At 49.4% G+C, this 12,030-nt stretch overlaps 1 protein-coding gene across 1 annotated transcript in view; it reads left to right on the top strand.

Annotated features, from left to right (window-relative positions):
* LOC116224186 (protein O-mannosyl-transferase TMTC1-like) overlaps nucleotides 1-12,030 on the top strand; it is a 51,780-nt gene that overhangs the window by 32,318 nt on the left and 7,432 nt on the right. Inside the window, exons 5-6 of the mRNA XM_031583335.2 lie at nucleotides 8,641-8,722; nucleotides 10,008-10,111. Coding sequence (XP_031439195.1) covers nucleotides 8,641-8,722; nucleotides 10,008-10,111 — 186 coding nt within the window. The remainder of the gene's footprint in view (nucleotides 1-8,640; nucleotides 8,723-10,007; nucleotides 10,112-12,030) is intronic.

Here is a 12,030-nt window from a genome sequence, read left to right as displayed (position 1 = left end):
AGAGAGAGGAGATAGAGTGAGTAAGGGTATGATGTGAGAGAGGGGATGGAGTGAGAAGGGTCCGATGTGAGAGAGGAGATGGAGTGAGTAAGGGTATGATGTGAGAGAGGAGGGAGGAGACGCCTCTACCTGTTGGAGTCGTTCCCCATCGTGGGGTTGGGGGGGGCTGTGGTGAAGGGAAGTGGGCAGCATGTTGGACTGTGCGGTGGGGAGCATGGAGGGGTGCTCCTCGTTCTCCTCGCTCTCTCTGATCTTTCTTGCTGTTTGAACCTGCGGAGAGGGAGCCGGCCACGGCTTGCATCATTTATTTAAGGATGGACAGGAAAACCACTGCTAGCATTGATTTAGCACAAATTGGGCCTGCTTTTTGTTAGAGAGTATTGGAAGGAATTCTACATTAGCCAAGTGTGTGTGTGTGTGTCTGTGTGTGTGTGTGTGTGTGTGTGTGTGTGTGTGTGTGTGTCTGTGTGTGTGTGTGTGTGTGTGTGTGTGTGTGTCTGTGTGTCTGTGTGTCTGTGTGTGTGTGTGTGCCTGGCAGAGGAAGAGTAGCCTATTTGTTCATGCTTATTCATTAGGCGTAGTCTGCAGATATTACTGGAGTAGTCAGCATTCTTCTCCCGGCATTGAACAAATGGGGGAGATTTAAAACTATTTTTTTTTTCTTTTTTGTGGGGGCCTTTGTAATTTTGTGTTTTAGATGTGTAATGTGTACGCCTAGAGTGTCTGTGTCTGTGTCTGTGTGTGTGTGTGTGTGTGTGTGTGCTTTGTGAGATGTGGTATTCACCCTCCAGAGTTTCTCATAATTACGGACAGAGTTTGTGGTTTTGTGTATGTGTGTGTCTGTGTGTGTATGTGTGTGTGTGCGTGTGTGCGTGTGTGCGTGTGTGCACCCATTTGTGTGTTGGGGTGAGTAGTAATCCGATAAACACAGCAGAAGTTGTTTTGTCCATCCTAATGTGGTGTGAAAATACCAGAGCCACAAAACCACACACACACATACACACAGCACGTACATACACACACACACACACACACACACACACACACTTTTTAATCTCTCAAATTCACTCATGCAGTTGAATGTGGATAGCCACACAGGAAACATGCCATACTTGTGCGTGCGTGTGTGTGTGTGTGTGTGTGTGTGTGTGTGTGTCTGGATGATACCGGATACTGATGTTTCAGGTTACTGATGTATCCCAATCACATTGATCTGTTCAACGCTTCATATGAGTCTGTGTTTTGATTAGCCATTAGCTGAAATGGGATTTGACCTTGTGTGAAAGAGGAGCTGTTTGGTAGGGCAGACACACACACACACACACACACACACACACACACACACACGGACTTGATCATTTGTCACTGTGTTTCTCTGTGAGCATGGCTTCTCTGGTGTGACGTGGCCCTTGTTATGCAGAAATGCAAACAGCCCGTGCATAAAAATCCATTTGGGTGTTTGACTGTGGAGCTGGAGTGGAAACGCCTCGGATGTTCTGTGTGTTTGGTGGAGATGTGGAGCAGACTGCAGAGAAGCCGCTCACAGATGGACTGAATAGGAGAGTGTGTGAGCTTAGAGACGACAAGAATAGAGGCGTGTGTGTGTGTGAGCGTAAGGGAGGAAGCAACTGAGCAAGATGAACAGCACAGCACAGCACAGCACAGCACAGGGCTCAGAGCACAGCACAGCAGGGCACAGCACAGCACAGCAGCAGGGCACAGCACAGCACAGCACAGCACAGCAGGGCACAGCACAGCACAGCACAGCACAGCACAGGGCACAGCACAGCACAGCAGGGCACAGCACAGCACAGCACGGCACAGCACAGCAGGGCACAGCACAGCACAGCACAGCAGGGCACAGCACAGCACAGCACAGCAGGGCACAGCACAGCACAGCACGGCACAGCACAGCACAGCAGGGCACAGCACAGCACAGCAGGGCACAGCACAGCACAGCACAGCAGGGCACAGCACAGCACAGCACGGCACAGCACAGCACAGCACAGCAGGGCACAGCACAGCACAGCAGGGCACAGCACAGCACAGCACAGCAGGGCACAGCACAGCACAGCACGGCACAGCACAGCACAGCAGGGCACAGCACAGCACAGCAGGGCACAGCACAGCACAGCACAGCAGGGCACAGCACAGCACAGCACAGCACAGCACAGGGCTCAGAGCACAGCACAGCACAGGGCTCAGAGCACAGCACAGCAGGGCACAGCACAGCACAGCACAGCAGGGCACAGCACAGCACAGCACAGCACAGGGCTCAGAGCACAGCACAGCAGGGCACAGCACAGCACAGCACAGCACAGCAGGGCACAGCACAGCACAGCAGGGCACAGCACAGCACGGCACAGCACAGCACAGCACAGCACAGCACAGCACAGCACAGCACAGCAGGGCACAGCACAGCACAGCACGGCACAGCACGGCACAGCACAGCACAGCACAGCACAGCACAGCACAGCACAGCACAGCACAGCACAGCACAGCACGGCACAGCACGGCACAGTATAATTCCAATATAATTATCCTGCCCAAACACAATGGAAAGACAAACAGAAATCCATACTGGAAAAGACTTACCCAAATATATCCACCCATTCCAAAGTAGCATATCTGTAGGGAATAGCATAAGATGATAAGGATGGGAAGTATGGACTTCTGCTCTGAGGAAGCATGGCTGAGAGTATCTAGTGTGAGTTGCACTGGTTGTTACGGGGAGGGTCTAATGGAGTGTTATTTATTAGGAGCTTCAAATATGAATGTGTTTGACATGACTCCAGACAAACAAAGGTCAAAGGTCAGGACAAGGCAAAGAGCTGAAGGATATTGAAAGGCGGGGACGTGCACAGGAATTTTGAAGGGCAGTTGCTCTGCCCTGGAATAAAGGGGCAACACGTACATTTTTGTCACCGCCGCTGCCACGCCCCCGTCCCCTGGACGCATATTTTGCCTATATCACTTGAAACTCTCACTAACCGCCGCCGCCACGCCCCCCGTTGCCTAAACGCTTATTCCGTGATTATTTTATTTAGGTATACATGAAGTTCTGCAGCCGTAATACTATTTAAAAAAAAAAATATATATATATTTCCTTCGGAGGGGCAACTTCTGTCGAGGAGGGCAAACGGGCAGTTGCCCGAGCAATCTTAGCCCCCTCCTGTGCACGTCCCCGTTGAAAGGAAATTTAAGGAAAGCAGGAAATGCCAGAACTGGAACGTGAGATGTTGCAAAATACACACACACACACGCACACACACACACACACACACACACACACACACACACACACACACACACACACACACACACACACACGTACTCAGGGAGAGTGAATACTAGAGGGCAGTAGAGAGGATGAGAGAGTGAGGAGGATCAAATCTATGAGAGTGTGAGAGTGAAGTGGTCTAGACTGTTTTCTTTGTTAGTCCAGTCTAAATGTGAAGGCCCGTAAACATGGAACTGAGCTTAGAGCTATAATGGTACACATGCACTCTCTCTCACACACACACACACACACACACACACACACACACACACACACACACTAACACACACACCATGCATTCCAGTGGAGACGGGCACACAGGGAAGATGACACTCGTCTGCTGTGAGATCAATCACAGAGAGTGCTGTGAATCACCAGAGCCATCTTCCCTCCCTCCCTCCCTCCATCCCCCTCTCCTCTCCTCTCTTCTCCCTCCATCCCCCTCTCCTTTCCTCTCTTCTCCCTCTCTCATTCATTCATTCCCCACTAAAAGCCCTGTCACACTTGTCATGATGCATTAATATAGCTGTTGTGTAAGTTGCAGACCTGGAGAGAAAATGCACTTGCATTCTTGAGTGAAGAGCTATGCGTGTGTGTGTGTGTGTGTGTGTGTGTTTGTGCATTGTGTATTATGTATGGGTTTGTGCAATGTGTATTATGTATGGGTTTGTGAACAGTGTTGTATGTGTGTTTGCACCCCAACATTGACACTGACCCCAACAAGGACACTGATCACTGGTCTGCTCTGTGAAAGCTCTCACTTCTGCATGTGTTATAGAAAGGGGAGTTGTGTGTCACAACAGAGCAGTATAGCTAAAGCCTGGACTCGGTATTGGTGTGTGTGTGTGTGTGTGTGTGTGTGTGTATGTGTGTGTGATTTATTTGAAATCCCTCTCCTTTGACAGTCTCAGATCCATGAAGTCTCTCAAGGTCGTGATAAGTCCCCGTGAACCCCACTTACAATTCAGCTAGTGTTAGCATCACACACACACACACACACACACACACACACACACACACACACACACACACACACACACACACACACACACACACACACACACACACACACCCCAGCCTCTCCCTCAGCCCGAAGACGCAGTCCTTCTCCCCGCTCCTCTAGTGCCTCTAGCTAATGGCTTTCTCTTGAGTGTGCCTTGCACTGTAAACCATTTAATTCAGACAAATGGCTCGATATTGTCGGAGTCCTCGCTGGTGAATTAATGAGCTGCGTTAAGTGTGTGATTAACTGAAGAATGCAGGTAGCGTGAAAACTTGATGTTTAATTGTGATTAAAAATAGGTGAAACAAGCGAAGGCCTTTTGCTTGTCCTTCTGTTTCTTGTGTGTCCAATCCACCTGCTGTTCCGTTGCCCAGTCCAAATCTACTGCCATGGTGCCATGGTGCCATCTCACTGATCCCAGTTCACTCGGCTGCACCTGTCCTCCTGTTACCCAGCCCTCTCCAGCTTTCCCCTGCTCTTCCCCTCTCCTCTCCTCTCCTCTCCACTCCTCTCCACTCCTCTCCTCTCCTCTCTGCTCATCCCTTCTTCCTCTCTCCACTCCCCCTCTCCTCTCCACTCCTCTCCTCTCTGCTCATCCCTTCTTCCTCTCTCCACTCCCCCTCTCCTCTCCTCTCCTCTCCTCTCCTCTCCTCTCTGCTCATCCCTTCTTCCTCTCCTCTCCTCTCTTGCCATCTCCTCTCCTGCTGTCTCCTGTCTGTGTAACTGATGCAGGACAGGCTCCCCTGTGGCCCCACTGCCTGTTAACAGCAGCAGTTTAATCACACCTGCTGGATTTTCACGACTTACCCTCACATTTTTAGATAGCTATACTCTGAGTGCCTGTGCTCGAATATCTGATCAGTTTTGCTACAGTACACAGATACAGATACAGTACACAGCTTTAGCTATAGTACACAGCTTCAGATACAGTACACATCGTCAGCTATAGTACACAGCTTCAGATACAGTACACAGCTTCAGATACAGTACACAGCTTCAGATACAGTGCACAGCTTCAGATACAGTACACAGCTTCAGATACAGTACACAGCTTCAGATACAGTACACAGCTTTAGCTACAGTACACTGCTTCAGATACAGTACACAGCTTCAGATACAGTGCACAGCTTCAGATACAGTACACATCTTCAGATACAGTACACAGATACAGTACACAGCTTCAGATACAGTACACAGCTTTAGCTACAGTACACTGCTTCAGATACAGTGCACAGCTTCAGTAGTGTTGCAAATACACCCCTCCACAGACTTGCAGCACACCAGCAACTTCCAGTGTTCTGCACTCCACTGCATTGCCCTTGCTTTGCACTTGGAAACAAGAGTTCTCTCCAGATTGCTATGATATACATGAGGAGTGATTAATGAACTCATTTGTACTGATCATTAAGACACTCTCTTTGGTTTCAACTTGGTAATTTGTCAGAGATTGTGTTCTACTCCCCCCGGCTAAATCGGGCCACCCCTGCCGGGCTTTGCTGAATGAGTCACTCAGTATCTCCCCTCCTGTTCTCCAGAGTCACTCAGTATCTCCCCTCCTGTTCTCCAGATCAAACCTGTCCACTGCTCCTGTGTGAATACTTCCCTGGGAGTTTAAGTGCTCCCCCCCCCCTTCCCATTGCCTCGTTCTGAACTCTTCTATAGAGAAGCCCCGTGGTTTAACTTAGTCAGAATAGTCTCCAAATGCAACTCTCAGGAACCCTGTGGGGGGTGTTAAGGCTGCTGGAAGCAAAACTTCTTACTTCCTGCTTGGAGAGAGGAACAAAAGCAGTGGTGCTTAAGAGCTGAAACGCTTACAGAAGACTTGGAGAAGTGCACTACTACATCATGTGATCTCGTCTGGAGAAGTACACTCCTACATCTCGTGATCCCGTCTGGAAAAGTGCACTCCTACATCATGTGATCCCGTCTGGAAAAGTGCACTCCTACATCATGTGATCTCGTCTGGAAAAGAAAAGTGCACTCCTACATCATGTGATCCGTCTGGGAAAAGTACACTCCTACATCATGTGATCTCGTCTGGAAAAGTACACTCCTACATCATGTGATCTCGTCTGGAAAAGTAAAGTGCAGTCCTACATCATGTGATCTCGTCTGGAAAAGAAAAGTGCACTCCTACATCATGTGATCCGTCTGGAGAAGTGCACTCCTACATCATGTGATCTCGTCTGGAGAAGTGCACTCCTACATCATGTGATCTCGTCTGGAAAAGAAAAGTACACTCCTACATCATGTGATCCCCTCTGCGACCGAGGATCATAAAGAAGACTCTTTGTTGAGTGGTCGCTGAGTCACTGGGATGGTTCTCCTCTCTTCCTGTTCCTGTCTCCTGGTGATCATGCGTGTGCATTCCTCCCATTCCTCACACAGCTGTGTACTGTTGTCACTGGTGTCTTTCCATACCAAATCATGGCTGTTAGGGGTTGTAAGGTTGTCAGGGCGTTACCATGGCTCCCTGGTTCTTGACAACATTGCATCTGAGTGCTAGAGTAGGCATTTCACACTGGCACAACACATTCTCTGCTCATCTGAATGCTGCTCTTTAAGGAGCAAAGTTTAGAACGCTACAGGAGTAGCGAGGAGTAGAGAGTCTCTGAAAGTGTGTCTAACTAAACGTACTCCACTTCCAAGTTCACAACATATTCATTTGCCGAGGTACCTGATAGAACTGGTTGCTATTGAGAGCAGCTCTTTAATGCATTCAAGTGTTTGACTTTACCTTATGATGTGGGTCTGTGATGCTGCACAGCCCTGCCTGCCGCTTGTGGAGCCTGTTGACTGCTGCCCATCACTTATTCCATGGCCCTTGAGGGGATTAACTGCGGCTTGCACAGGTTTCTCGTCCTGGTGCCCTCAGCCTCATTAGATTAGATTAGATTAGGGGAAACGCAGTTAGCATCTAACCAGAAGAGCAGAAATATAGTGTTATTTACTGCGAAGTGCAGGAAAAGTAAGTACTACCGCATAAGTGATGCTGTATCTTACAATACAGTGATGGACAGGTCCCCTCAGCAACATATACACAGCTGAACTGCATGAACATCTAGATACACTCACTGTGCTGCAGTGGTGGACAGAGTATGGACCCTACATTCTAGATACACTCACTGCTGCTTCGATGGTGACGGAGATTAGTCATTGATCTACATCACTATCCACTATGTGGAAGCGCGAAGTATGCATCTTAAGATTACACTCCACTGCTGTCTTCAGGTGGTGACGGCAGTAATTGAATCTAGATACACTCACTGTGCTTCAGTGTGACGGAGTATGATCTAGATACACTCACTGTGTGACGGAGTATAATCTACATCTAGATACACTCACTGTGCTTCAGTGTGACAGAGTATGATCTGGCTGGTCAGCCTGAAAAGGTCGGATGAGTGCAAAAAGAGGAGTAGATTTTGGGAGTGTGTATTTAAAATGGAGTGAGATGTAGCTGAGGGTGATCATGAAAGGATGTGTGTGTGTGAGTGGCAAGGAGAACATTGATTGCAACAAGGCTGCTCCGTGCAGCATATTGTCTCTGTGTGGTGGTATGGTGTGTGTGTTTGTGTGAGAGAGAGTGTGTGAGTAAATTATATATTGCACAGGGTATTTTTTAGCGTGTGTGTGTGTGTGTGTGTGTTTTTGTGACCTTATTCCAATCAGTTTTGAATCCCCTTCTCAATTTCTCTTCATTGTCTGTCATCTTCCCCCCTCCGCTCTCCAGAGGAACCCTACTGTGAGGTTTCTACCTCTACCCAACAGGGATTGATTGCACTCTCCCTCCCTCCCTCCCTCTTTCTTTCTTTCTCTCTCTCTCTCTCTCTCCCTCTTTTTGTGCATGTGTGAAAGAAACAGACACATTCCTAGGGACTGTGCTCCTCCTGTCTAGGGCCTCTCTCTAGCTCTCTCGTGTGTGTGTGTGTGTGTGTGTGTGTGTGTGTGTGGTGTGTGTGTGTGTTGTGTGTGTGTGTGTGTGTGTGTGTGCATGTGTGTGTGAGTGTGCATCTGTGTGTCTTTGTGTGTGTGTGTATTGTGTGTGTGTGTGTTTGTGTGTGTGTGTGTGTTGATATTTCTAGCCTGTGAATTAATTTCCCCTCCCCCAAAACCCTTTAACACAAGCCAAGATTCAATTCCTACAGGTTTACTGGTTCTTCCAATGACATTAGTGTTGTGAGAGCTGGCTGGATCGCTGGTGTTGATGTCCTGATTGATTGGTTGCTTTGCATTTGATGGGCTGCTGTCTAATTGGTTCTCTGTCTCTCTCTCTCTCTCTCTCTCTCTCTCTCTCTCTCTCTCTCTCTCTCTGTCTGTCTCTGTCTCTCTCTCTCCTCTCTCTCTCTCTCTGCTTCAGGCACCTCTCCTGTTCCCGGCTGAAGGAGCTCCTGAGTCTCTGCAGTCCTTTCATCAAGAGGGCCTGCCTCGTCTCTCTCCATGTGAGTACGCTCTCCAGCACGCCAGCACCCCCCCCCCCCCCCCTCCTCTCTCTCTCTCTCTCTCTCTCTCTCTCTCTCTCTCTCTGTCTCTGTCTCTGTCTCTGTCTCTCTCTCTGTCTCTCTCTCTCTCTCTCTCTCTCTCTCGTCTCTCTCCATGTGAGTACGCTCTCCAGCACGGAGGAGGAGGGACCACGCCAGGCACCCTCTCTCTCCCTCTCTCTCTCTCTCTCTCGCTCTCTCTCTCTCTCTCTCTCTCTCTCTCTCGTCTCTCTCCATGTGAGTACGCTCTCCAGCACGGAGGAGGAGGGACCACGCCATCAAATTCAATCAGAGGCCAATTTCACCCATTTGAAAGAAAAAGCTATAATCCCTCCCCCCACCCCACCCCGATGAAAGCGATGGGTCATTCAGTGCGAGGCTAAGAGCTGCCCAGTGTGTCTCCCACCCCCCTCAAGTGTCCCTCGCAGCGTGTCCCTGTGTGCTCAGGGTTAATTCAATCAGAGAGAGACAGAATCTAGACGATGAGTTTTTAATAGTGTGCTGTGGTGTGGTTAGACTGTTTCCTGCTGGTATGAGCTGGCTGTTTGGTTTGGTTGACCTGCAGTGGCTGGCGGTTAGTGCCAGTGCCTTGTGAGCTCTTCATCAACAGGGCCTGGAAAAGGGGGGAGGGCAGAGGTACAGGGAAACAGTTGTGATTGGCTCACAGGCTCAAAGAGGAAACACTTGTTTTTGATGGCTTGCACAGTTTGTAAGCAAACAGTAATACATTTTTTCTACGTGCAGTTGCTTATTGTTGCCATGAATATGAAGGATATTAGGTTTTGTTTCTCAGTGTCAATCTCAATGTCAATGTGCCCATTATCATTATTATCATTTGTCACTCAGATTTTTCAATTAATCTCTTTTTTTTTTATTATTTGTCCAATTCAATATCAATCGGGGAAAAATGATGGATTGAAGTTTTAGGCTAATATGCATTTTTTCCCCCTGATCCAAATATGGAAACCTGCCATATAGTATTTAATGTCATTCCTATCGAATCAACAGCAAATCGTAATACAATAGAAACGGATGAAATAAAATCGTTATCTTGTGAATCGCAATCGAATCAGCATGGGGCAGTGATGCCAATACCCAGCCCTAACTCTGGTCTATGTCAAGAGTTCTGTGTTGAGGTTATTGTATACATCACTATAAACTAAACACTTTGTAAAATGGGCACTAGCCTTTTTGATCATTTGTGCTTGTGCGTGCAGTATTTTGACATTCCCCCTCTCACCTGTAGGTGGCGTTTATCATGTCTGTGCGGTTGTGGCTGATGGGAGGGTCCATGCCTCTGTTCTCCGAACAGGACAACCCGGCCTCCTTCTCCCCGCACCTGCTCACCAGGTAAGACCTGCAGCCTCAGCGCTGCCCTGCGTTGGCAGTCCACACCCCAGCCTCTCTGCTGGCAGTATGAACAGACCACTGGACACTGGACACTGGACCGCCAAACCCATTTACTCTCCTGTCCCTGACACCAGCCTCAAAGCTATTATGTTCCCTTATCAAGGAGCTTAGAAAAGAAATGAATTAATTCTCCTTGTTTCAAGCTATGTAAATGGGAAATGGTAAACTTCTTTATTTCTGGTTATAGATTCAAAACTAGATATCAGCAGTGAATATCACTGGTTGAGTTTCAGTGTCATATTCCTCCATTCTGGCGGTGCGAAGGGAGAGAGCAGAGTGTGGAGGGAGAGAGCAGAGTGTGGAGGGAGAGAGCAGAGTGTGGAGGGAGAGAGCAGAGTGCGGAGGGAGAGAGCAGAGTGTGGAGGGAGAGAGCAGAGTGTGGAGGGAGAGAGCAGAGTGTGGAGGGAGAGAGCAGAGTGTGGAGGGAGAGAGAGAGCAGAGTGTGGAGGGAGAGAGCAGAGTGTGGAGGGAGAGAGCAGAGTGTGGAGGGAGAGAGCAGAGTGCGGAGGGAGAGAGCAGAGTGTGGAGGGAGAGAGCAGAGTGTGGAGGGAGAGAGCAGAGTGTGGAGGGAGAGAGCGAGCAGAGTGTGGAGGGAGAGAGCAGAGTGTGGAGGGAGAGAGCAGAGTGTGGAGGGAGGGAGAGAGCAGAGTGTGGAGGCTTCTCATGTCTGCGCTGCCTGTGGTCATGGAGGGGAGGACGGGTTGCTGTTCTCCAGCGGAGTGGATGAAAAGAGCAGCCGCCAGGGAAATGTGCTCCTGTATTTACCCGTCCGCTGGCAGTCTGTTTTGAGCGCCGCTGCCACGCTGACTCAGGCTGCTCTTAAATGAGAAAGCTTAGCCGTGAAATGGAAAAAGAAAGTCCCATTTTCTCCTGTGAGAGCTTTCAAGAGGTGTGTCGTGAGGAAGAAGCGCAGGGAAGCCGTGACCTTCAAGGAGGGTAGTGTGTGTGTGTGTGTGTGTGTGTGTGTGTGTGTGTGTGTGTGTGCGCTCATTCAGGCCCAAGCATAAGTTTGCTTTTTGGAATGCATGCATGCGAGTGCGCGTGTGTCTGTGTGTCTGTGTGTGTGTGGTGTGTGTCTGTGTGTGTGTGTGTGTGTGGTGTGTGTGTGTGTGTGTGTGTGTGTGTCTGTGTACTGTATTAAAATGTGTGTGTGTGTGTGTGTGTGTGTGTGTGTGAGTGTGCGAGGCTGTATGTGCTTGTAGGGGGATGGCTGTATGAGTATGTCTCTGATTGACTCTCTCATCTGGTGGTGTCCTGCTGCTAATGAGATGCTAATAAGTATTCATCATGTCAGCACATTTCTTCCACATGATTCATTATTCATTAGGATATGCATCCCAGTCGCTCTTGATCAATTCATGACAGTGCTGCGATTTAATTACACAAATTCCAGAGCTAATTATGGCGGAGGAAATGGATTTCTCCGGCAGGCCGGCCGGCCGGCCGGCTGCGGCGATGGGGCGATGGGGAGATGGGGAGATGGGGCGATGGGGCGAAGGGGCGATGGGGCGAAGGGGCCCGGTCTGATCCAGTGTGGGTGTGTGTGAGCAGATGGCAAGCCTGTTTAATTTACGGATCCTTTGGCATGCTGCATGTGGGCCGTGAGCTGCGCCGCTCAATCTCTCTTTCACTCACACACACACACACACACACACGCACACGCACACGCACACACACACACTTGCACTCGCACACACACACACACATGCACACACACACACACACACACACACACACACACTCGCACTCGCACACACACACACACACACACACACGCACACGCTCACGCACAGACACACGCACACGCACACTCGCACTCGCACACGCGCACACACACACACACACACACACACGCACAC

Source organism: Clupea harengus, chromosome 16 (assembly GCF_900700415.2).
Source record: "Clupea harengus chromosome 16, Ch_v2.0.2, whole genome shotgun sequence".
In the NCBI taxonomy this organism is placed as follows: Eukaryota; Metazoa; Chordata; class Actinopteri; order Clupeiformes; family Clupeidae; genus Clupea; species Clupea harengus.
This window is presented reverse-complemented; position numbering and strand designations above follow the sequence as displayed.